This window comes from Streptopelia decaocto, assembly GCF_964273445.1.
Source record: "Streptopelia decaocto genome assembly, chromosome: 3".
Classification (NCBI taxonomy): domain Eukaryota; kingdom Metazoa; phylum Chordata; class Aves; order Columbiformes; family Columbidae; genus Streptopelia; species Streptopelia decaocto.
In genome coordinates, this window is record NC_138656.1 from 118898976 (window position 1) to 118924619 (window position 25644).

The 25644-nt window shown below is 44.6% G+C and overlaps 1 protein-coding gene across 3 annotated transcripts in view; it reads left to right on the forward strand.

Annotated features, from left to right (window-relative positions):
• Positions 1-25644, forward strand: part of KIF13B (kinesin family member 13B) — a 121914-nt gene that overhangs the window by 21757 nt on the left and 74513 nt on the right. For all 3 annotated transcript variants that reach the window (XM_082049082.1, XM_082049084.1, XM_082049083.1), the window contains exons 3-6: positions 19331-19346; positions 20307-20367; positions 22947-23039; positions 24546-24726. In XM_082049082.1, coding sequence (XP_081905208.1) covers positions 19331-19346; positions 20307-20367; positions 22947-23039; positions 24546-24726 — 351 coding nt within the window. The remainder of the gene's footprint in view (positions 1-19330; positions 19347-20306; positions 20368-22946; positions 23040-24545; positions 24727-25644) is intronic.

Consider the following 25644-nt stretch of genomic DNA (forward strand, 5'->3'; position numbering starts at 1 on the left):
GCAGAGAAGCCGAACGTATCTTTCCACATGCTTAGAAATTTAAGATAAGCTGCGTTGAATTGTTTTTAGGTTGATTTTTCTTTTTTGATATCCTAGCATTTTATAACTCCTTATTCCTGGTAATTAATTGTAGGCTTTGCACGCAGAACCAACAATGTATATGATATGTTTATGTCATCAGTGCAAGATTTACCGCTGATAACTGTGGTATCAGCAACCAAGTGATGCTGCTTTAACTGTGAATCCCGCAAGCAAAAAAGGTAAATAGGGAACAACTGAGTGGTTTGAAACAACGAGGGTACTTTTCTAGCAGTCGAAGTGATGTTGGTTAATTATATTCTCTGTTCTACCTTATTCCGTTGTTTAATGATTTGTCTGAAACTGTTTTGGTACCGTGGAGGTTTTGGATAATTGCTGCTCCCTATTTAAATGCAACGTTAGCATTGCAGTTTCCTTGATGGAAATATGTTGATGGACTAATGGTTTCTATTCAGCCAAAACCATAAAACTAGGCAGAATTTTGACTTGTGTCCTTCGGTATTTGAAAAGGCAGGGGGGTTGGTTTCTTTTGCAGTCGTCATTCTGCGAAATCAAACCCATTTTCGGTGCTGTAGCCTTGGGTATCCGCTCTTTGCTAATGTATTTTTCATTCTGGGGTTTTATTAGAATCCCTCGGTAAAATATTGGTTCCTGTGATAGAAAACAGTCTTCGTCACGTAGTTTTAGGTCAGTGGTATGAAACGGCTTTAGATTCTTACCCTTCGTTTCTTCGTTCTTTTGATTTGCGTGTTGATGCGGGGAACTCATGGGAAGGTTCGGAAGTGGAACTTTAGCATAGGACTGAGTATAAAATGTGATATTTTGTACCCAAGATACCTGCTGACAGCAGGTTATTTGTCTCATTGCTTAAATTACTTTGTTTTGCTCAAATATGTCTTCGCACCATAGACTGCAGAGACCGGAGGGTCGTAAATCGTGACGTGTTTTATGTGCTGGAGCCGCTTCCATCGTAGTAGAAAGTGTCATTGTGGAAATTTGCACTGTAAGAAGGGATGGGAATCACAAATACGAAGTGAACAAAAGCCTAAAACTTAGAGAAATACAGATTTATGTGCAATGTTATTAACAGCAAAGGTTATAGAGCAAACTGGGATGCGCGCCATGGTCAACAGACGAGACCAGGTTGAGTTAACTCTGGGTTCATTCTGCATGGCAACGTGAAGCAAATGACAGACAATCACCGCAGGGCTCCAATGATGAATTTAGTGACTTGGCAAAAGTGCGTTAGAGTAACACAGAACTTATCAACACACTGGTGGCAAAAGCCCTTCTACGAACGGTGGATTGGCAACCATTAGTGACTGCAATGCAAGACTTAACGAGACTTTAGCAGCAGAACTTACAATTATATTACTTTAGATGTTCAAGAAGAAGGAAGAGAGAGGAGGAAAGCTGAGATATCAGAGAGATAAAGATATCAGCGCTCCACAAGTACATTGGGGGACGCGTTGAAGATCTACACGCCACCAACCCGCATTGTACATGAGGTTGGTTTATAACCCAGATTGTTTACACATGAGATAGGAGAAGGCGGTTCGTCTCCTCCCTCTTCACACTGACCAGGAAAACTTCTGGAAATGGGTCTGGGGTCTTTGAACGTGGGGAATGTTCATGGTACTGACCAGAACGAGTTGTTTCGCCCGTAGCTGTTGGTTCGTGGTTTCTTCTGGTAGCTGGTCATCCAACAGATGGTTCATCGCTATCATCCCAATTAGGCCATGAGGCCTTTCACAGCAACGCTGTTAATTGCCCATATCTCCCAAGGTGTCTGCCTCCATGGTGTCCCATCCCAATAGATGGGATGAGGATGAGTTCACTCCGAATGCAACACACGCCCTGATCAACAGATGAGACCAGGTGTGAGTTCACTCCGGGTTAATTCTGTGCCGTTATGTGAAGTGAATGACAAACAGTCACCCCCGGGGTCCAATTCAATTGTGAGTTTTACTAAAAGCACGTGGTGGAAATACTAATTACAGCGATTAGTGACTTGGCAGAAGTATTTTATGATATCACAGAACTTATCAATACATTAACAGCAAAAGTCCTACTATGAGTGATGTATTGGCAACCGTTAGTAGTTGTAATATGAAATTTAACCAGAACCCAACAGCAGAGCTTAAAGATGGCATTATCCTTATATGTTCAAAAGGGAAAGAGAGAAAGAGAGTGGTAGAGAGGGAAGGAAAACTAAGGTATAAGGGAGAGAGAAAGAGAGTGATACATATATATGGAAGGAGAGACAAAGAAATGGGGGTATAGAAAAAAGGAGAGAAGGGAAGAGCAGAGAGAAAGGAAGAAAGAAAAGGGTGAGGGATCCAGTCTCTATGCCTCCACAGCGTTGATGATGGGACTTGTATGATGAGGGGTTGAAGGGTCTCAGCCTTTCCCCTTTGTGTGCCACGCTGGGCATATCAGAAGATGGGGCTCTGTGCCCTCTGGCTCGTCCACCTACCTCCAGTATCACCAGCCGGCCTGGGCTGTGGCTCATTAGCTTGTTGTTGATATGTAAATCGCAGTTCACCCTACACTGAATGTGTCAACTCCTGTGAGCAGCTGAACTAGTTTCACCACCGTGTTTTCATCCATGATCCTTATCAATGCACAACACACGGCCATGAAGCTTTGGGAAAGATAACAGGAGGTGTTGTCCGTCTTTTCCTTCCAACATAACAAAACAGAACAGAACAAGGTCCTTTGTTCTGCTAAGGATGGGGAGCGTGCTCTGAGGTTGTCACCGTAATACAGATATGTAATGATGTATTTCTTCCGTTTTCATATACTCTAAGTTGCCATCTTCCTAAAGCACTTCGATGCCAGAAAAATGAGTCATGTTGTGAAAACACTTTCCTTAGGTTGGCACGACAGGCAATAAAACACGATGAAGAGTCCAAGCTCTGCCCTGGGTAAATTATTGTCCCCCTTTATCAGATCCATACGCTGGGAACAAGGCAAGAGGCTTCAAGAAACTCTTGATGCTTTTCTGTTATTTAAAAAGAAAACAAGAAAAGCTTTACTTGTAAGTAACCTGGTTTCGAATCTGTTGATAGCACAAGTTAATGCCATCAAACCAGGTGACAAGTGCGCTCACAAACCCAAACTGTGTTTGGTTTATAATATCTTGATGATATTTGTATCATAATATCTTGTGAACCACATCTATAGGCTGTCATAGTTCGATAGATGTATATAAGAACATAAAGCATCACGCAAGTGAGCTCGCTGGCCTTGGAAGTCATTGAATGGTGCTAATTGATAAAACAACCTCTAGGCTCCTTAGTTAAACTAAGCATCAATGTTTAAACTAAATCAACTGTTTAAACTAAACAGGGTTACTTTTAATGAAGGTTTCCTTCCCATCAAGCACAGGAGTGTTTTGATGTCCCTGTTCCCTTTCTAATGAACTAGTGCTACAAAGGGTCGTATTTGGTTGAAAGTTTTTAGGATTGAATCTTTTAAGCACTCAGACATCATTGGACAAAATACATTTAGCAGCCGAACTTCAAAAATGTTCCATTGGAGAAGAAAAAATAGCTTGGGGAGGATACGAAGTGATCTGATTTTTTTGTTGCTGCTAATTTCTATGGGGTTTGCTCAATGAATTTTAGGCAGGCCTAAAATTGCCTGATTTTGGAGAGGAGCATTGGACTTGATACAAAAGTCATAAAAAAGGAGCTTAAGAGTTGAAAAATGTCTCTTTTGGTGTCAGAATGTGACTCAAAACTGTGCGGCAGCGAAAATAAAAATCATATCAGGTATTCCTTGAGTTTCTGGGGCTATTTATTACAAGGAATCAGTGGGGAATCGCAGCGTTGGCAGCTTTTCAAGCAATCTCTGACAATACAGCTTGACGCCGATAACGTTTTCTCTTCCTTTCTTTTTGCAAGTCACGTTTTGACCAGATTTATTTCCCTTTCAGCTCTGGAGGGCAGATGTAATGTTTGAAACGCCGTGTTGTGCTTGGAGAGGGGAGATTTTCCTCCCATTCTGCGGAACAATAAATGGAAACTGGCGTGTTTGGGATTGCACGACCCGGCTCTTCCTCTGTGAGCGTTCGGTGCTTAAGGTGCCGATGGGAAAATCCAAGTTCAAGGGACAAAAATAGAGGTGGAGCGAGGGAGATATAAGCAAGGGACATTCTGTAGGTGTTTGCTTTTAATATACAGCCAAACAAAAAGTGTTTTGAAGCTATACAGTTCATTAGATTAATGACTTATATCAAATACTTTACTCACCGGGGGCTGATTTCCCAGCCAACGTAACCAGCCCAACAGCCACCATGCGTTTCTGGCTCCCCCTCGATCCAATGCTACGGTAACTAGAGCCGGGTTGCCAGCAAGGAAAATACCCTCCACTCATTCTATATGTGTTTTAGCAGCGATAACTCGTGTCACAAACAACCCAAGGTTCCTGTATAGGTTGGGGAATGACCTGTTGGAGAGCAGTGTAGGGGAAAGGGACCTGGGGGTCCTGGGGACAGCAGCATGAGCATGGAAAAAGGGTTTAGTTCAGATACTATAAGGATATACTTGGGGAACATATATATACACATCTCATCTGGTCTCGGAAGCTAAGCAGGGTCAGGCCTGGTCAGTACGTGGATGGGAGACCAGCTGGCAACAGCGGGTGCTGTGAGCTGAGCCAGCACTGGGTCCTTGTGGCCAGGAAGGCCAATGGTACCAGGGGTGAGTGTCAGGAGGATGGAGCCAGGCTCTTCTCGGTGACAACCAGTGACAGGACAAAGGGCAATGGGTGCAAACTGGAACACAGGAGGTTCCATTTAAATTTGAGAAGAAACTTGTTGGGGGTGAGGGTGGCAGAGCCTGGCCCAGGCTGCCCAGGGAGGTTGTGGAGTCTCCTTCTCTGCAGACATTCCAACCCGCCTGGACACCTTCCTGTGTAACCTCATCTGGGTGTTCCTGCTCCATGGGGGGATTGCACTGGATGAGCTTTCCAGGTCCCTTCCCATCCCTGACATTCTGGGGTTCTGTGTTTTCACTTATCACTTTATCTTGACAGGAACCAGTTATGAAATCATGGATTACATACTCCAAGAGCTTAGACAATTCTAACCTGGTGGTGACTGTTGCCCTGATACTCGTAGAGAGGAGTTTTATGGGTGTGCGCTGGTTTTGTAGCATTAAATGAGGAAATTGAACACCCAGCATCTTTCCTGTGGTTGCGGTTGTGCTTGGGCAGGCTCGTTCCATCAGCTGCATGAATGAGCCCTGAGGGATTTTATAAACCAGAGTGGCCAAATTATGGTAATTAGACATCTCATTTATTTTTTATACTGACTGCGCAGCACTAACGAGGTTAAAGGAGCCCTGACAATTTGATGAAGTTACCAAATCGCCATACATAAGACTTTAATTTTTCTGCTGAATATACCTGAATACTTTGATTTTTGGTATTATTTCTGCATACATTTATGTTTATGACATTTAGAGTCGGGCGGAATGGTGCAAATGTGTTCTGTGGAAACCACACGAGCTCATTTCTCTTATATTTCAGGGTTCATTTCTAAGTGTTGTTAACATGACTGAAGTTCATTTTATACAATGCGTCACCCGTAATGCTTCACCTCTCATTCTGTACGTATGGCAAACATATATCTGATAGCACAGGCGACTGAATGTAATAGAGAGATGGGTAAATTCTGAAGGGTGAATGCCATTGTCTGCTATAAATGTGCTTTGCTAATTGTGTGTGCAACCGTCATAAGGCCGGTTTCCTGTAAAGAAAAATTATAGTGTTTACATGGCTGGGAATTTGATGCTTATCATTAAAGATGCTGAAAAAAAAATATATATATATATATAAAAGTGGTTGAATGACATTGAATTAGATAAATTAGATTATAGGTTAAAATGAAGGCTGTATTGAAACAGAGCTCATAGCAGTAGCTGAAACCAGGATGCCGGAACCTGATTTTTGAGGATCTTACCCAGCTGGAACACGTTATCTGATCTTTAATGAACATCGTTTGCTTCTCTTCCCTCTTATGTACTGCTATATTTAGTTCTTCAGATGTCCACGGGCTTTTATCTGCGTGTCTGGTATTAATTCCGCACGCGTTAAGTGGTTCTTATCAAAGTGAGCGACTGCGTCTTTTCCCTTTGCTTCGCCGCCGCTTGCAGGGCCGCATTTTGGGGAAAACAGCCGCTAACAAATGGTTTCTTTTGCATATCGTGGAGCAGCCGACCTTGGATCATCTCCAACTGGTGCCTTTGGGGTTCTTTTTTGCTCTTGGCACACAGGAAAAGGATTTGCCTTTAAACGTGGGTTTTAGGACTGGCTGTGGGTGGGTGGGTGCGAGCGGCTGGCGCTAACAGGTCTGCAGAAGAAATAATAGAAAATAATAATAATAATAATAATAAAAATTAACATAATTATAATAATAATCAATTAATACAATAATAAAAAATAATATAATGACGATGATGATGATGATGATGATGATGATGATGTAGCTCCAACCATGACCACCATAGCTTGCGTGACACCATGGCCAACAAGAGCGGGGAATCAGAAAAAGGAAAGGATTATATATAAGCCACTTAAAGTGATTTTTGCCACACCATTTACTCGTCTCTAATCACAACCTTGTGCTCCAGTGTGGTAAATCAGGAATAATTTGAGCTGGTGATGCTTCTTCTTGCCTCTTTCAGATAGGAAATATTAGCTGCACATCGGTCTTTTCTCTTTTGCTGCCAATTTGCAGGTTGTCTCTTTAAATCTGTGTTAGCTCGTGGTGTGCAGCAAACTTCTTCGTCTCTAAATGATGTTGTGGGATCTTATTTTCATTGCTTTGATGAATCTGAGGTGGTTTATAGTGGTGGAAGAAGTGTGAGCTCTGTAGAGCAGCTAATCCACAACTACATGGTCATATAACAACTTTCCTTCGTCTCCAACTGTCAGCCCTGTTAAAATTCCACCATATTCCTCTTCCTCACCATAAATACTCAGAGCTGCTCTTTGTAATTCAGGACTAACCGCGGGCGTTGTTCAGCATGGTTCTAAATTTCATTTAGCATTAGCAAAAATAACGCTTTTCCATGGTGGCGTGTACACTTAAAATAATGAAGAGCCCTCGAGATGGGTGCGGAAACATCTGTTTTTATGGTATAGTTCAGTCACCGCTGTGTCACATTAAGCCCAGTTACAACTTCTACATTAATTTGTGGCCAGTTGATTTTAAACAAACTACGTTGAACCTTCTGCAGTTGGTGCCACTAGTGATATGTCTCTGCTAATGGCCTGTTACTGATATTGTAGTTTTTACCAGCAAAAATAAATTACTAACAGTCATGTACAAAACCTGAAGCAACTGCCAGATTTTGGGTTGGCAGTGATGGGTGTTGGTACAAGTGTTTAATGAAAGGATTATTTTGTACACAAGAATAAGTGAAGATCATTGGAATAAGAAGCTGTTACTCAGGCAGCAAGACTTGGGGCTTCCCCCCCCCACCAAAATACTGAAGAAATCAGGATTTTGCAAAGAGAAAGAAGCGGAAATGCTGAATATCCCATGTTTTAGTCGTGTAGCTAAGGACAGCCACACCTTCAGGCTTGTACCCGTGGCCATGCATTGAGTTGCCTTATGGTATGGATTGTGCGCCCACCGGCCTTTCCTTTTCAACCCAAAGATGGTGTTTTATCTTCAGAACAAATTCCTGATGCAAACGCGTGCGCTTTGATGTAATTGTAGGTTTAAGCGAATCTTTAATCCTGCCTGGAGCCACGAGCAGGGCGCATTGAGGACACGGGAGCTGAGCCGTCGCGGCCTGTAATTTCCATAATACGCCGTATTTTCCCTTTGCCTCTCAGCAAACAGGTCAATTGTAACTCATTTCCCATCCTCAGGCCGGGAAAGGAGCAGCTGATTTAAATTAGGATAAGGGTTTGTTTTCTAGGTCAGGCAGAAGAGCAGCTTGGTGCGAAAACATCCCCCCTGAAAAGGAGCAGCTGCAGCGGCTATGGAGGCTTCTTGATGCTTCTTTCTACTCCTAGTATCTTCGGGACAAAGATTTTCTTTGCCGAGTGAGATTTCCATCCCGAGAGCTCATTTTAGCTTGGAGAAATCCCAACAGAAAGTGGCTCTGGCGTTCTGCGGGTGAGAAAAGCAATCGTGCAACACAACACACGGCAAATATCAAAGTGGGTATTGATCCCCGCCCGCTCTCTTATCTTCACGTTATCAGCCGCCTTCGGAAAGACAGGAAGATACGTTTTCTTTGTTTTGAGAGGCACTCAACGCTGATTTTACCACTTTAATGTTTAACAGCCTCTGGCGTATCACCACGATCACCAAACGTGTGTGTGCTGGAGCCAAGAAATTCAGGCGGTTACTGAACCGTGGAGGCAAGTGTCGAGGGTTTGATTGCGAGGTGACGATAAACCCGTGGCGGTTTATTGTCCCTCCCCTTCCCACTCAGGACGGGTGATCGGGAGGGAAATAAAGACAGAGAGAAGAGAGTTGGAAAAATGAAAAATGTTTTACTAATGCTACTGATAAAATAGAGGAAGATAATACAAAATATACAAAACCTGGTGACAGGTTGGCTGCCCTGGTGACTCATACACCCAAATCAAATCCACTTTTTTAGGCAGAAAGCTGTAGAAGTAGGGAATGGTTATTTGACATTGAAAGGCTCAAAAAGGGGAAAAAATACGTATTAAATTTGTGGTGGAAGTTCTTTGTGTTTATACCGTTCTCATTGTTTTGTGCATGTGCTTGGTGTCGAGAGTTTAAGCAAACTGCTGATAAAGAATTTCATCACTCATGGTTGTCTGCTTGAGCTAAATCCAACCTGCCACCCAAGGGAAAAATGTAGGAAAACCTACATTTTGAAAATATTACAATGGATAAGCTGGGCTTAAGGGTGTCTAAACACAGTTGTTCAGATTAACTTTGCGTTGGAAAAGTTGCCCCGTGTGTCGCATGAGAAAGTGTCAACTTGCTCCCAAAAGATATATCTATATTCAGAATGGTGCTGTTCTGAAATTGAGGCTTCGTAACGTGGTTTCTGCATTAATTGCAGGTTAATTGTGTGTATTGACAGGAACCGGGGCCAACGGGGTAAATAAAACCTTGACCTGGGAGTTGAGGATCCTCTTGGAAATAAAGAGCTTGGGGGAAGCGAAGGGGGAAAGGCTGAAATTCAGCAAATTGGGAACTAAAATGTTTTTTAAAACAAAGAAAAAACCCCAAACAACCCCCGTGTCTGAGGTGAAAGTTCTGCATGTGCCTATGTTCAGGCAATAGTTAATAATAAGAAAAAATTTAGCTATTATGTGTTAGTGTTGTAGCCAGAAGGGGTTTTGGTTGGTTTTGGTTTCGTTATTGGGTTTTTGGTTTATTGGTTGGGATTTACTTTTTGGTGGGTTTTGGTGCTTTTTGGAGGTTTTTGGTGGGGAAGGAAAGTAGAGAATCGTCTGTTTAGTGCTGAGACATTTTGGGGGCTCTGATGATAATCCTAAAGAATCGCAAGTAAGATGGAATTTGATCACAGTTAGTTGCTTGGTTCCATTGCCGAAATAGGATGCGGTTGTGTCAGAGTGGAGAGTTGTTTTTGTGCTGCTTTTAACGGCAATGAATTATTAATATAATCGCAGAATGGCTGGAAGGGACCTCTGGAGATCACAGAAACCAGAATGTCAGGGGTTGGAAGGGCCCTGGAAAGCTCATCCAGTGCAATCCCCCCATGGAGCAGGAACACCCAGATGAGGTTACACAGGAAGGTGTCCAGGCGGGTTGGAATGTCTGCAGAGAAGGAGACTCCACAACCCCCCTGGGCAGCCTGGGCCAGGCTCTGACACCCTCACCAGGCACAAGTTTCTTCTCATATTTAAGTGGAACCTCCTGTGTTCCAGTTTGTACCCATTGCCCCTTGTCCTGTCACTGGCTGTCACCCAGAAAAGGACCCTGGCTCCATCCTCCTGACACTCCCCCTTTCCATATTGATCCCCATGAATGAGTCCCCCCTCAGTGTCCTCTTGTCCAGCTCCAGAGCCCCAGCTCCCTCAGCCTTTCCTCCCACGGGAGATGCTCCACTCCCTTCAGCATCTTGGTGGCTGCGCTGGACTCTCTCCAGCAGTTCCCTGTCCTGCTGGAACTGAGGGGCCACAACTGGACACAATATTCCAGGTGTGGTCTCCCCAGGGCAGAGCAGAGGGGCAGGAGAACCTCTCTGACCTACTGACCACCCCCTTCTAACCCACCCCAGGTACCATTGGCTTCCTGGCCACAAGGGCCCAGTGCTGGCTCATGGTCACGCTGCTGACCCCAAGACCCCCAGGTCCCTTTCCCCTACGCTGCTCTTATTACATTCTTCATCCAGTCGAACTGTTGAGTTTTGTTTCATTTTTTCCGATTATAAGCATGTTAAAGTAATTCCAATGCCACAGTTACTGTCATACAGCCACTGCTACCAAAAACGATGCTTTGTGAAAACCCAGTTTTCTGTTATCGAATGTACCTTTACAACACGTAGTTAACTCCGCATCAGGAAGGCTTTTCTTACAGAATTCCTAGCTATTCTACCAGGTGTAGATTTTCCTCTAAAATACTTTCCAGTCATTTGGTAGCCTGCAATATGCCTCTATTCTTTGAGTTCTTTAGATTTATCCTATATGGCTTGTGTGGGTGTTAATGGCTTTTAATGTAAACCCTTTGCTTTCCTTAGTATACAGTAGATTATTCTGGGATTAGCCCTGTGTAGCAGTGACTTGGTTTATTAGGCCTTGCCTTCAATTCAAGGTTTAAGAATATTCTATGTGTAGAAACTTGTATTGGTGCTGCAGAACAAGGTTATCATACGTTTTTTGTACACCTATATGGACACACACGGATCCTGGAGGTCAGGTTTGACTAAACCTGGTTGTGCGTTTATCCCAGAAGCCGAACGGGTTTTCCACTAAATCCCATTGTGTTTCCACCTGCAAATCTATCGCTGGAAAGATCGAGCTGCCCAACGATCAGGAGATATATTTCCCTCACTCGCATGGTGCTGGCTGTTCACCAGCCATTCTGTAGAGCACAATCGGTGAGGACACCCAAGGGTTTACACACCTGAGGGTGAAGTTGTGATCTTGTCCTATGGGACACGGGACAATAGGATGAGGAGCTGCCCAAGGGTTTACACACAAGAGGGTGAAGTTGTGATGTCCTTGTCCTATGGGACACAGGACAATAGGGTCAGGACACCCAAGGGTTTACACACCAGAGGGTGAAGTTGTGATGTCCTTGTCCTATGGGACACAGGACAATAGGGTCAGGACACCCAAGGGTTTACCACCAGAGGATGAAGTTGTGATCTTGTTCTATGGGACACAGGACAATAGGGTCAGGACACCCAAGGATTTACACACAAGAGGATGAAGTTGTGATCTCCTTGTCCTATGGGACACGTGACAATGGGATGAGGACACCCAAGGGTTTACACACCAGAGGATGAAGTTGTGATCTTGTCCTATGGGACACAGGACAATAGGGTCAGGACACCCAAGGGTTTACACACCAGAGGGTGAAGTTGTGATCTTGTCCTATGGGACACAGAACAATAGGGTCAGGACACCTAAGGATTTACACACAAGAGGATGAAGTTGTGATCTCCTTGTCCTATGGGACACGTGACAATGGGATGAGGACACCCAAGGGTTTACACACCAGAGGATGAAGTTGTGATCTTGTCCTATCGGACACAGGACAATAGGGTCAGGACACCCAAGGGTTTACACACCAGAGGGTGAAGTTGTGATCTTGTCCTATGGGACACAGGACAATAGGGTCAGGACACCCAAGGGTTTACACACCAGAGGATGAAGTTGTGATCTTGTCCTATGGGACACAGGACAATAGGGTCAGGACACCCAAGGGTTTACACACCGATGGATGAAGTCGTGATCTTGTCCTCGCAGCAGCGCAATGGGACACAGGGACACCACAGAGCGGGCAGGACGAGGCAGGTTATTGCACTGAGAAGAACAGCACAGAAAATGGAACTGCAGCTTCGAAACAAAACAACAAACAGAAGAAACAGAACACCAAAAACCAAAACAACAACAACAAAACTGAACAAACAAAAAACCTGAACCCCCAAAAGCTGCTGTTCTGCTCAAGTTCTTGTTTTTCAGGGCTTGCTTTTAAAATCCCTCCCTCCCTCCCTTCCCCCCTTTTTCCCCCCTTTTTCCCCCCTTTTTCCCCCCTTTTTCCCCCCTTTTTCCCCCCTTTTTCCCCCCTTTTTCCCCCCTTTTCCCCCCTTTTCCCCCCCTTTTCCCCCCTTTTCCCCCCTTTTTCCCCCCTTTTCCCCCCTTTCCCCCCCTTTCCCCCCCTTTCCCCCCCTTTCCCCCCCTTCCCCCCCTTTTCCCCCCCTTTTCCCCCCCTTCCCCCCCCTTTTCCCCCCCTTTCCCCCCCTTTTCTCCCCCTTTTCCCCCCTTTTTCCCCCTTTCCCCCCCTTTCCCCCCCCTTTCCCCCCCTTTTCCCCCCCTTTTTCCCCTTTTCCCCCCCTTTTCCCCCCCTTTTCCCCCCCTTTTCCCCCCCTTTTCCCCCTTTTTCCCCGACTTTTCCCGACTTTTTCCCCACTTTTCCCCCCCTTTTCCCCCCTTTTCCCTTTGTTTTCTTTCCCCTTGACTTTCCTCCTTCTCCCCTTTTTCCTTCTCCCCCTTTTCCCCCCCTGTTTCCCCCCCTTCTCTCCTTTTTTTTTCCCTTCATTTTCGATACATTTCCCCCTTTCTTTTCTTCGGGGCGAGCTGGCAAAGCTCAGTTTTGTCAGCAGAAAGCGCGTACCCGCCAGCCATTCCTGGAATGCCGGCAGCACTGGAGGAATTCTCCGAGTAACAGCCGGCACTTTTGTTCCTTTGGGCTGCACGAGTTCCGGCTCTGAACCGCGGATGCTCTTTCGCATTTTCTTCGCCGCATTCGGGGATTTTTGTTTTAAAGAGACAAACCCAAAACCTTTTCCTCCAATAGGGCGACGTGGTTTTTCTCCCAGCGTCGCTGTGGAGGTAAAATCAAGACTTCATAAGAATGGTATTAATTATAGAACCATTTAAGTTGGAGGAGACCCTCAGGATCATCCAATATTGCAGCAAGTCACCCAGGGATTGGACTCAACATTTTGATACCACTTGGTCTACATGTAAAAATGGGGAAACAATATTTATAAAGTGTTAAACCCAACAGCCATAAGCACTTGATCTCCTAAAATATTCTGGGAAAAGGGATTTCTAAGTATCGTAAGATAAAGAAGCCTGAACTTGATTTAGTTGACGTTTCTTCTCATTGTGCGCCCAGCAGCAAAATTTGTGTGATATACAGAAAGAAACAGCTTTTCAGTGAATTCTGCTATTTCTTATCAATATGTCTATGCTAGTAAAATACTTAGATGTATAGTCTAAATGTATTTCACCATTGGCTGGTTTGCGTACCAGGAAAGAAATCCCGCAGCTTCCATTTAAACAGTAAAACTCTGAATATTCCAGCGTCTTTTCTAACCAAGCGCTGGCTCTTCATAAACCTCATTCTGAATCCTTTATTCAAACAGGAAAAAAAGATGCTACCAGTTAAAGGATCTGCTTCAGAGAGATAGAATGACTCCCAAACTTCAAATATCCTGATATATATATATATATATATATATATATGTTTGTGGTTACGTTGTTATCTGCATGCCCGACGTTGTCTGCATCCAGACGTGATGGTGCTTGAGTAGTTCCTTATCAGCTTCTCCACGCTTGGAAGCTCCTGTAGAACAGCAAAGGGTATATTTGCTTTATGCCGGTGGGGATTTGGAAATGATAAGCCTGTTATTCCAAAATAAAAGTAGTTTGTTAAATCCCACCTCCTGTTATAGGTGAGTATCGAGTGATGAGGCAGCATGAGCCGCTCCATTTACACCCAGTATTTACTGAGAGATAACTTGGGGTATCCTGGTTATGTTAAAACCAAGTTTCTCTTTTAGTGAATGTGCCTGTCAGCTAAAGCTTTCAGATTAGCTGCATTTTCCTGGAGAACCAGATCCATGTTCTGGTGAACACAGTAATGGAATGCGAGGTCATTGATAAGGATGGATGCACAACTCGCCAGAGGGGCAACGACAAACAGGTGACCAAAAACTGACCAACAGAGTATAACATCCCATTCACGTGATAATTCATAGAAAACTGGGAGATCACGAGGATCTCATCCCTTTTCCTCATGGCGACATTAGGAGAGGACCTTGCGAGTTGAGTCGTCCCTGCGAACTGAGGCCAGTGACAGACTGAATCCAGTTCCATTGGCTGCAGAGTCCAGTCCAGGACTTCGGGTGCCAGAGCAGTTGCTGGGACTTCCCAGACTGGTTTTGTATATTTTTTATTAGTAGCATTAGTAAAACATTTTTAATTTCTCAAACTCTCTGTCCTTCTTTCCCTCCCGATCGCGTGTCCTTAGTGGGAAGGGGAGGGACAAAAACCGCCATGGTTTTATCGTCACCCCACAATCAAAACCTTGACAAGGGGTCAAACTCAAAAGTCCTGTTTGAAGGATGAGTTTTCCTGAAAAAACCCGAAAGCTGTTGCCCTTTAACGCATTGCTCTGCAAACGCTAGCTTAGTAAAGCTCAGCGCTAAGGTTGGGCGAGTGGGATACTGTTTTTTTCAGGGTGTTCCCCGAGCATCCTTACCCACCGTGTTTGAAGGAGTGAAGGGACAACACTGGACAGAAACCACAGACGAAACTGAGCATGATAGTTCAAGATTTTTTCCTACGGGGGCCATTTGGGGCATAATTAACCAGGGAAAGGAAGATCTATGGGGACAAGTGATTCTGTCCAGTATAGCGTTAGTTGCTTGGTTCCATTGCTGAAATAGGATGCGGTTGTGTCAGAATGGAGAGTTGGTTTTGTGCTGCTTTTAACTGCAATGAATTATTAATAAAATCACAGAATGGTTGGAAGAGACCTCTGGGGATCACAGAATCCCAGAATGTCAGGGGTTGGAAGGGTCCAGGTCCTCACAGCTAAACTGAGGAAGTGTCGTCTGGACGATCGGGTAGTGAGGTGGACTGTGAACTGGCTGAAGGGAAGAAGCCAGAGAGTCGTGGTCAATGGGGCAGAGTCCAGTTGAGGCCTGGATCTAGTGCAGTGTTCAAGGGTCAGTGCTGGGGCCGATATTATTCAATATATTCATCAATGACTTGGATGAGGACTAGAGTGAGTGTCAGCAAGTTTGCTGGTGACACCAAGCTGGGAGGAGTGGTGACACTGGAAGCTGTGCTGCCATCAGAGACCTGGACAGGCTGGAGAGTTGGGCAGGGAAAATTTAATGAAATAGAACAAGGGCAAGTGTAGAGTCTTGAATCTGGGCAGGAACAGCCCCAGGTTCCAGTGTAAGTTGGGGAATGACCTGTTGGAGAGCAGTGTAGGGGATGGTCGGATATTTGTCCTTTAGATGCTACGCTGCAGTTTCTTCCCTTTGACCTGATACCAAGGGCTGGCGCTGGGTGAGTTTCCAATGTCGCTTCAACCTTCAAGGCACACTATTCCATGATTCTACGCTACAAAGTCTGCAAATGCAGGGTATGAACGGGTCACCTCAAACTAAACCATCAGAAATACTGGTTTGGACCATATCCGTGCAAACTTTAAAATGTATAAAATCTCTCCCAAGCAGAGCTGTTCCTGCATCTGAAGGGTGAGTTACTCTGACACATGATGCCAACTTTACTTTTAATAAAATGCGTGTGAATACAAGTTGATTTGAGGCAAAGTAACTCAGTTGGAAGCAAAATCCGTGGCCTCGCAGAGCATCACTGGGGATGCCGACACCGTCCTGCTCTTTAGTTTTTCTGGTGTGTTTTTCTGGTTGTGTTTTTAGAGTTTACATTGAGCTGAAGGGCGTAAAATAGAACTAATTACGTTGGAACCTGCTACACTTGGTTTAATAATTTAATTAGTGAAGATTCTATTATTTAAAAAACAAACAACAAAACACACATGAAAAAGAGGCAACAATGGTGTTGAGCATACGCTGATGGTTGTAACTGGGAGCTGCTTTCTTTTTAAATTGCAATCTGTGAAACCACAAGTGTTTCTATAGCAAAGCAAATGTGTCATGATCAAGAAGCTTAAACCGTGTAAGAGCTAGCTTAAAAAGAAATGGTTATTCAGGGCTGCATATATAGTCACTTGGCTACAACAAATGAAATGGTATTAAATGCCAACGGTTGTTTTAGAATATTCGCTTTCTCCTTTTTATTTTAATTGTAGGTACCCTAGATGCACTAGATTCCTCCTGCTTCTGTTTGACATTGAGTTGAGAAAAGATAAAAGGGGGAGTTGGTGAAGGAGAGTGTTGTCAGAATGGATTCAAGTGAAAATACGTAGCTGCAAACATCTTGGTGACATCCTGTCGTAGCTGGGAGATGAGTTTTGCCTTCCCATACTGGCTTTTTCTGCTGCAGCCGTCGTTTCGCTCGTCCTCCTTTTTCCTGGTCCTGCAACCATCGTTTTGCCGTTGCTTGTTCCACTTGCACAGGCTGGTTGGGACGTGGGTTCGATGGGAGCGGTTTGGAGGTGACACAAATGTACGTGATCGTTTCTGCTTTAGAGCTGCGTATCACAGAATCCAGGCTGGTTGTGGTTGCAGGGACCTCTGGAGATCCCCCAGTCCACCCCAGCTGCTCACGCAGGGTCACAGAGCAGATCACACAGGTGGGTCCAGGCGGGTTTGAATGTCTCAGAGCAGGAGACTCCACACCCGCTCTGGGCAGCCTGGGCCAGGCTCTGGCACCTCCCAGCAAACAAGTTTCTGCTCATGTTCACATGGAGCCTCCTGTGTTTCAGTCTGTGCCCGTTGCCCCTCACCCTGGCGTTGGGCACCACTGAACAGAGTCTGGTCCATCCTCTGACACCCACCCAGGAGATATTGATCCCATTGATCACAACCCTCTCAGCTTTTCTTCTCCAGCTCAACAGCTCCAGCTCTCTCAGTCTCCTCATCACAAAGATGCTCCAGACCCCTCAGCATCTTTGTGTCCCTCCCTGGACTCTCTCCAGTAATTCCTTGTCCTTCTTCACCTGGGGAGCCCAGCACTGGACCCACAACTGCAGATGGGGCCTCCCCAGGGCAGAGCAGAGGGGGAGGAACAACCTCCCTGACCTGCTGCTCACACTCTTCCTCATGCACACCAGGTATCCTGAGTGCTGTATGTCGGGTTTCTTAGACTTCAGGCTTCTGATATAGCTTATGTGTTTGTGCAGCACTTTAGAAAGCAAGATGTATAATTTAAGACCTCTAGGCTGGACTAAGCTTGATGATTTACATAATTAAGTTTAATCCATCATGTTAAAATTACGATAGGACTTCTGAGATGATATCTTTATTTGGCCTTTAATCCAGACACTCAATAATCTGTCCTATATTGAGGGCTGGAAAGATAACCTGCATTTTAATATAATCCTGCCTTGGAACTGGGCTGGGGGAACATGAGCATAACCGCTTGCTGAATTAAGACCCAAGTCACATTTTGGGTGTTAAACTTGTCGATTTCCCTGTAGGAATGAAATAGCCACCCTGCGTGGCAGGTCACGCCACCTCCTATCCGAGTCGCCGCCGCTCCTGTTGTGTCAAACAGATAACACATATTAGATCCAAGCCTGAGTAAAGAGACATGATGGACTTGCATAATAAATAATTATTTTTGAGGCACGACGTCGAAAAGTTACTATTTTTAACTTGCTTTTCAACCCATACGAGCGGCAAGAGCTCAGAGTGACCTTACGTGGCTCCATGTCTTTCTGCTCCGCTCAAAAGAAAGGGGTGATGCTCATCACAAAGCTTGACTTATTACTGATGTCCAGAGCTTCCTAATCTCGTTTGAGGGATCCAGGTGAATATTTGTTCCTCGTTGTTGTGTGTTTGCTGCATTTCTCCCAGTTTCGATATATATTTCTCCCATTTTCGGCTGCGTAACCTCCTGTCGGGCACTGCCTGAAGCTGTGCTGCTATTTTAAAGGTCACTCCAGTAGTTTTGTACTTGCTGTTTTAAAAAAATAAAATAATCATAATCCCCCAAACCCCCAAGCAAACTCATAAATTATGCCCGTAACAGATTAAAGGGGTCCTGGTGGACAGCAGGGTGACCATGAGCCAGCACTGGGCCCTTGTGGCCAGGAAGCCAATGGTACCTGGGGTGGGTTAGAAGGGGGTGGTCAGTAGGTCAGAGAGGTTCTCCTGCCCCTCTGCTCTGCCCTGGGGAGACCACACCTGGAATCTTGTGTCCAGTTGTGGCCCCTCAGTTCCAGCAGGACAGGGAACTGCTGGAGAGAGTCCAGCGCAGCCCCCAAGATGCTGAAGGGAGTGGAGCATCTCCCGTGGGAGGAAAGGCTGAGGGAGCTGGGGCTCTGGAGCTGGACAAGAGGAGACTGAGGGGTGACTCATTCCTGGGGATCAAGATGGAAAGGGGGAGTGTCAGGAGGATGGAGCCATGGTCCTTTTCTGGGTGACAGCCAGTGATAGGAGAAGGGGTAATGAGTGCAAACTGGAACACAGGAGGTTCCACTTAAATTTGAGAAGAAACTTTTTCACAGCGAGGGTGGCAGAGCCTGGCCCAGGCTGCCCAGGGAGGTTGTGGAGTCTCCTTCTCTGCAGACATTCCAACCCGCCTGGACACCTTCCTGTGTAACCTCATCTGGGTGTTCCTGCTCCATGGGGGGATTGCACTGGATGAGCTTTCCAGGGCCCTTCCAATCTCTGACATTCTGGATTCTGTGATCCTGTGATTCTGTGACTTGCTGTTCTCTGCTCATTCTTTTAGGGAAACAAATGTCCCAAGACCGAGTTGGGCAAGTATAAGGGTCGGACTTGGAAACTTCTTCTTGAATAACTCTCCTCAAGTTCCTTTTCAAGCAGTTTTGGACATTTTGTCGTTTCGAAACTAGAGAGAGTAAGAGGTGTCGGAGGAAAAACAATGTGAGAGGATGAGGAAGAGGTGGGGACAACACGAGGAAGATCAGTGGTCTTGAATTTAAAATCAGCTGATTCAGAGCAGCGTCTCAAATCTCCCTCCCGCAAAGAGACAAGCGTTGATTTATAAAATGACTTGGGATCCGTAAGCAAGATCCGAGGAGAGAAATGAACTTTTTAAATGCGCTGTTCCAATTGTGAACTATTAATGATGGAGTAATTAAGCTAAAATCGCTTCAACTAACAGTCTTTGTTTCTCTTTTGTCTCTTTTTTTCCTGACCATGTACCAAATCCTTTCTGCCCGCGACGCTTTGGAGAACAGTCGGACACAACCAAAGGTAAGGGCTTTTATCGCACCTGAAATCAATGCGTTAAAATCATCGTCTCACTTAGTCTTGGCTTATCCAACTATCAAAAGCATTTTGCACCCCAGCTCTGGAAGGGACCAGATTTGTGGGATTTTGTGGGCGTTTCAACGCGTTTTCTGGCATCTGTGTTAAAGCAAACTCATCGTTTTATTACGGCTTGTGATCCCGCGACTCTGTATTTGCGATGAAGACGCTTGTCTCTTCCACTGCGTATCAGGGTTCGGCTTTATTGGTGTTTTATTAAATGCTCTAAAGGTGTGGGATCTTACAATAATATATTTAATTGTATAATAAATTCAAACAACCCCAAAAGCCTTAATTTTGAATGAACAAACCCTCATTTCCTCAATTAGAGGACGTAAAATAACCACTTTTATCTCTCGATGCTGCGACATTAATGTAGTATAGGAAAAAAAAAACAAACAACAATGTATTTTTGAACATAAGTTCCTTAAATTGCAAGGATTTTGCTATATCAGGCATTTTCATAAATGTAGGGAGCTTGGATGTGTTGGCAGGATGGATTTTCGACTCTTGTATCATTTTGCTCGATATTTTAGTTTAAATAGTTGAGGACGATTCGTGACTTCACTGAAGTGGAACATGCAAACACGTTAGCCCATAATATGAAATATTCCGGAAGAATGGAATCAAACTAATCAAACTAATTTGCATGACGTTATTCTTTACTAGTATTAGACTTGGGTGACGACTGCTGTCATATATATGCTATTTGATGTATGATTATTAATAAATACATACTCCTCTTGTGTGGAAAGGAAGAAATAAAATCAATAAAATCGATCAAAATTAATCAAGGGAAGAAATAAAATCAATTAACAAGTTTCCCTATAGGAAGATTGTCAAAATGTGGATAAGGTGTTTGGTTTGGCAAGAAATTTGACGAGGTGTCCATTTGTTTTCCCGCAGGTATTCGCCTACGATCACTGCTTTTGGTCTATGGATGAGTCCGTCAAAGAAAAATACGCAGGTAATGTTGACCGTGGCTTTGTGCTCATCGTCTCCGAGTGGTCTAATGAGTGATCTAATGATCTAATTAAAGGCTGATATTTGCCAAAGGGCACAGACCATGATGCATGGAGCGCCTTCCACTCTTCACCCGCTTGTTGGCAAAAGGAGAATTTTAACCATTCCTGCTTCACTTCTTGGAAGATGATAAAGCCAAAAGGTGTAGGAAATGGAGAAATCCATCACCGTGATGGGTTACTCAGATTTATGTCTTTATTTAAAATGTTTCAAGAGCATCATCATCCATCAAATCCATTTCTTTTCAGCATTTGAGGCGCAGGTAATTTCATGCTTTTCAGTGCTGATGGGAGGTTGGCATGATGTTAGAGCTTAATAATGGACTATTAAAAAAGCCTGATTTACTATAGGGGTACGTGAATTCATCTGCTCTGAGAACAGGTAATGTATTTCACTAAGAATTTCCTATGTAATGTGACACGTTTTGGCAAATAGTTGTGGTAAAATATGGAATCTATTTGCACTTAGCGCTCTTGTGTTCTGTTCCTTTCATACTTGTTATCTTTTAAAATAGGAAATCAGTTCAGCTTGTGTGGCAGAATGCAAACCTCCCTCTCTCCCCCTCTCTTCCTTCGATATGGAAGGCGTAGCTCTGCTGCTTGAGGCCAACAGCTTCTTTTGTTTGGCCCCAGAGCCCCCTGGCCAGGGCTGTTAAGAAGGGAGCGCCGAGGTGCCAGGAGCCGCTGGGCGCCCACGGCCAGTGTGGGGGATGTTTGGAAGCTTCAGGAGCACCCACAGCCAGGGTGGGGGTGCAGAGAAGCTTCTGGAATGCCCACAGTCAGATCTGATCAGCCTATAAAAAACAGGACTCACATCGAGATGTGCCCCTTGCGTGCGATTCTCTTGGAGTTACGAGCGGAGCCGCTGCCACCAGGAGCCACTGTCCCCCTCGGGACAGAGACTCCGCTTGCCCTGCCGCTACGTGTGTGAGTAAAATTAACCCTCGCAGGATTGCCAGTGTATCTACTTTCCGTGCACATTTGCACGTGTATTTATATTTTCCGTGCACATTTGCACGCCTACTTCCCGTGCTTAATACGAGCACATGTATAAATTATTTCCTTGCATAATCGTGAGTATATTTTCCTCCTGTGCTTCCACATAAGCACGTGTAATATTCTGTGCACATTTGCATGTGTATTTCTCCTCGCAGGATTGCGAGTATATTATAAATTTACCCTCGCAGAATCGCGAGTGTACACTTTCTGTACTTGCTACGAGTACGTGTATCTCTTTAAAATAATCCCACACCGTGTTCAGGCAAGTGTGGACTCTTCCCGGACTCAGGGGCGTCTCCGGCATTGTTTTTGGTGAAGCCGTGTGCATGCACACTGTGGAACTCCTGTTGCTGCCCTTAATAATTTTCCTCAACTGATATCCGAACCTGTATTCAAGTCACTTTTGGAGTGCTAAAACCTTGTTTCTCACCGGTTTAATAAAAGTTGGTTTGGGCCCTGTTGTCCCTTAAACTAACCTCGGGGGGCCTCCGTGACAGCTTGTTAAAAAAAAAATCACAAGAAAAATTAAAGATGCTTTTGCTTCTCGATCTTAATATCTCTAACGAATAAGTGATGAATAGTAACTTATCAAAGAACTGAGGAAAACGTGACACTTGCAGCCATATAAATTACATGGGACGGTAAATGTTTTGTTTCTCAAACGAATGGAGGTGCCTATGTCACTTCTCTTATGGTCTGTTATACGTTGGAAGTGTATTCTATTAGTAATTTGGATGGGTAGTTTTGCATGCATTGAATTCTAAGTGGACTTGGGTGTAAAGATCCGGGTTCCCATCGGGGAGAGAAAAGAAAACTTTTCAGGAACATGGACGTATTTGACTTTTCAGTCCATAAAGCTCTGCTGTATTTTGGTCAGACTTTAGTCCCTTTCCTTGTAAATTCTGAAAATCGAGGGTTTGTTTAAATAGATAATACCTAAACATATTAAGTATTTCTTCTTCCATTTGCTAAAGGAGCCAAAAAGCTGTTCCTATGGATTTAGTTAGAATTACGGAATCATTTTGCTTGGAAGAGACACTAAGGATCATTGAGTCCAACCATAAGTTGGACCATAGTTCAGTAACAAAACAAGCGATACACCCTGTATTTTATTAATGCATCTCTTATAGTATTATTTACTATCTTACATATTGACTTTGAAATCACCTAGTGATTAAAATCAACTGACAGTGGTTAAAATGCACAAGTTGAGCATATTTTAAGGTGGCATCGTTCACTGGTGGATTAAATTCCGCCGTTGGCAGCCGATTTTCTGCTGATAAGGGTTTTTGAGTACAAACACGGGTCGCATGTTGTTGTGAGTGGATGCGGGTACGTGTGGGGTCACCGTGGCTTCAGATTTCTACAGTCGCATAAATCTGGAGCGTGTCTTGTAGACAGAGCAAATGCTGGATATTTACCCAACAACAGCGGGAAAACATGAACTGCTTGTACATAATTACTGAAGAATCCAAATCAAGGCAAAAAATAATCTCTGGCTTTCTTGTCATGTTTTATTTCTTAGGTCAAGATGTTGTTTTCAAGTGCCTTGGGGAGAATATTCTTCAGAATGCCTTTGAGGGCTATAATGCTTGCATCTTCGCCTACGGGCAAACAGGTTAGTCCAGTTCTAACTGGAGATTCTTTCCATGGCTGTTGTGATATTGTTCCAGGAGAAATGCCTTGAAATGTAGATAAGAGCTGTTTTTCTCAGGAGGACAAATAGGATTTTGGCTGTCGCTGCCGGCTGCCCGTATTTCTCACACCTTAGATTGGAATCGTTGGGTCGCGATTGCCCCTGAGGTCCTTCCCCTCTACTCTGCCCTGGTGAGACCACACCTGGAATCTTGTGTCCAGTTGTGGCCCCTCAGTTCCAGCAGGACAGGGAACTGCTGGAGAGAGTCCAGCGCAGCCACCAAGATGCTGAAGGGAGTGGAGCATCTCCCGTGGGAGGAAAGGCTGAGGGAGCTGGGGCTCTGGAGCTGGACAAGAGGAGACTGAGGGGTGACTCATTCATGGGGATCAATATGGAAAGGGGGAGTGTCAGGAGGATGGAGCCAGGCTCCTCTTGGTGACAACCAGTGACAGGACAAGGGGCAATGGGTGCAAACTGGAACACAGGAGGTTCCACTTAAATTTGAGAGGAACCTTGTTCCCAGTGAGGGTGGCAGAGCCTGGCCCAGGCTGCCCAGGGAGGTTGTGGAGTCTCCTTCTGTGCAGACATTCCAACCCCCTGGACACCTTCCTGTGTAACCTCATCTGGGTGTTCCTGCTCCATGGGGGGATTGCACTGGATGAGCTTTCCAGGTCCCTTCCAACCCCTGACATTCTGGGATTCTGTGTGATTCTGTGAACGTGTCACTCAGATTTTCCACGTCTGTAGTTAGAATAACCTTTAATCATAATTTTCAATGTAATTATTTGATTAATTAATAATAAAAAAATAAATATTAAAAACATACTGTTTCGAACCAAACAACTTATTAGTTGTGAAATACAGCTCGGTGTTATTGGGTGCACTCAATAGCCAACAGTTCTCTAGCAAAGATCTCTGTTAAGTAACGGTATTTTTTATTATTTTGGTTTTGCGTGGTTAATGAGATGACCCTTCTAGGATTTTCATATTTACAGCTAAAATTCTGCACAAAATCAGTAATGAGTACTTACATTTAAAGAGGAAAAAATGTTTTGCTTTCTGTAGTAAAATGAAATTCTTCTTTGAGAGATTGTATTTTAAACAATATTCTAATTAAGGTGATCTGTTAATTTTCTGAATGAGCCTGTATTTGCGGGTAAGACACTCATTCTGGAGTTATTCCCACTCCTAGGTATAATTTAAACTTAATGTGCAAAAATTAGTGTGCTTGGTTTTTCTCATTGTGGCACAAGTGTTAGTGAGATACGGTCAGGCTGTATATACCTGAAAAATACGTTCTGGCCCATTGAACTGAATTTCTTGCTTTCCTTTTGATTAATAGCATGTAGCTAAATGGCATTTTGGTTACTCAAAGGTAGAAAACCACACAAATATCTTTCACTGAAATGCTATTTCTTTTTCCCTCTTCTCTCACGGTCTGCACGGAAACTTTGTTCCCCTTCCACTAATGGTAAATTCGCTCTGCAGGGTCTGGAAAATCCTACACGATGATGGGAACTGCCGACCAGCCTGGCTTAATCCCCAGACTGTGCAGCGGGCTCTTCGAGAGGGCCCAGAAAGAGGAGAACGAAGAGCAGAGCTTCAAAGTGGAAGTGTCCTACATGGAGATCTACAACGAGAAAGTCCGAGATCTTCTTGACCCAAAAGGGTGAGTTTTATGTCAGCAAAATGATATCGTACGCTCTTCCTTTCCATAACCAACTTCCCTTCATGGACCCATCTATGGAATTTGGGTTGGGTGGCTTTCGCTTCTTCCTAATCTCAGCGTCCTTTCGTTTTAAATCAAAGGAAGCGATAAGACTAAAAGCTTGGGGTAAACTCACCCTAATTGTAACTTACGGAGCTACAGAAACGTCTGCGTCGGCATTTTGCATGTAGACTTAAAGCTTTTTCATTCGCATTGTAGTCCTTGCTCTGTGCTTTGTTGCTTTGACTTTTATGAGGACATAACGAGGTGGATGGATGATGGCAGGGCGGTGGATGTGATCTACCTTGACCTGAGTGAGGCATTTGACACAGTCTCCCACAGCATCCTCACAGCTGAACTGAGGGAGTGCGGTCTGGACGATCGGGTAGTGAGGTGACTGTGAACTGGCTGAAGGGAAGAAGCCAGAGAGTCGTGGTCAATGGGGCAGAGTCCAGTTGAGGCCTGGATCTAGTGGAGTGTTCAAGGGTCAGTGCTGGGGCCGATATTATTCAATATATTCATCAATGATTTGGACGAGGGAATAGAGTGACTGTCAGCAAGTTTGCTGGTGACACCAAGCTGGGAGGAGTGGTGACACTGGAAGCTGTGCTGCCATCAGAGACCTGGACAGGCTGGAGAGCTGGGCGGGGAAAATTTAATGAAATAGAACAAGGGCAAGTGTAGAGGCTTGAATCTGGGCAGGAACAACCCCAGGTTGCAGTGTAAGTTGGGGAATGACCTGTTGGAGAGCAGTGTAGGGGAAAGGGACCTGGGGGCCCTGGGGACAGCAGGGTGACCATGAGCCAGCACTGGGCCCTTGTGGCCAGGAAGCCAATGGTACCTGGGGTGGGTTAGAAGGGAGTGGTCAGTAGGTCAGAG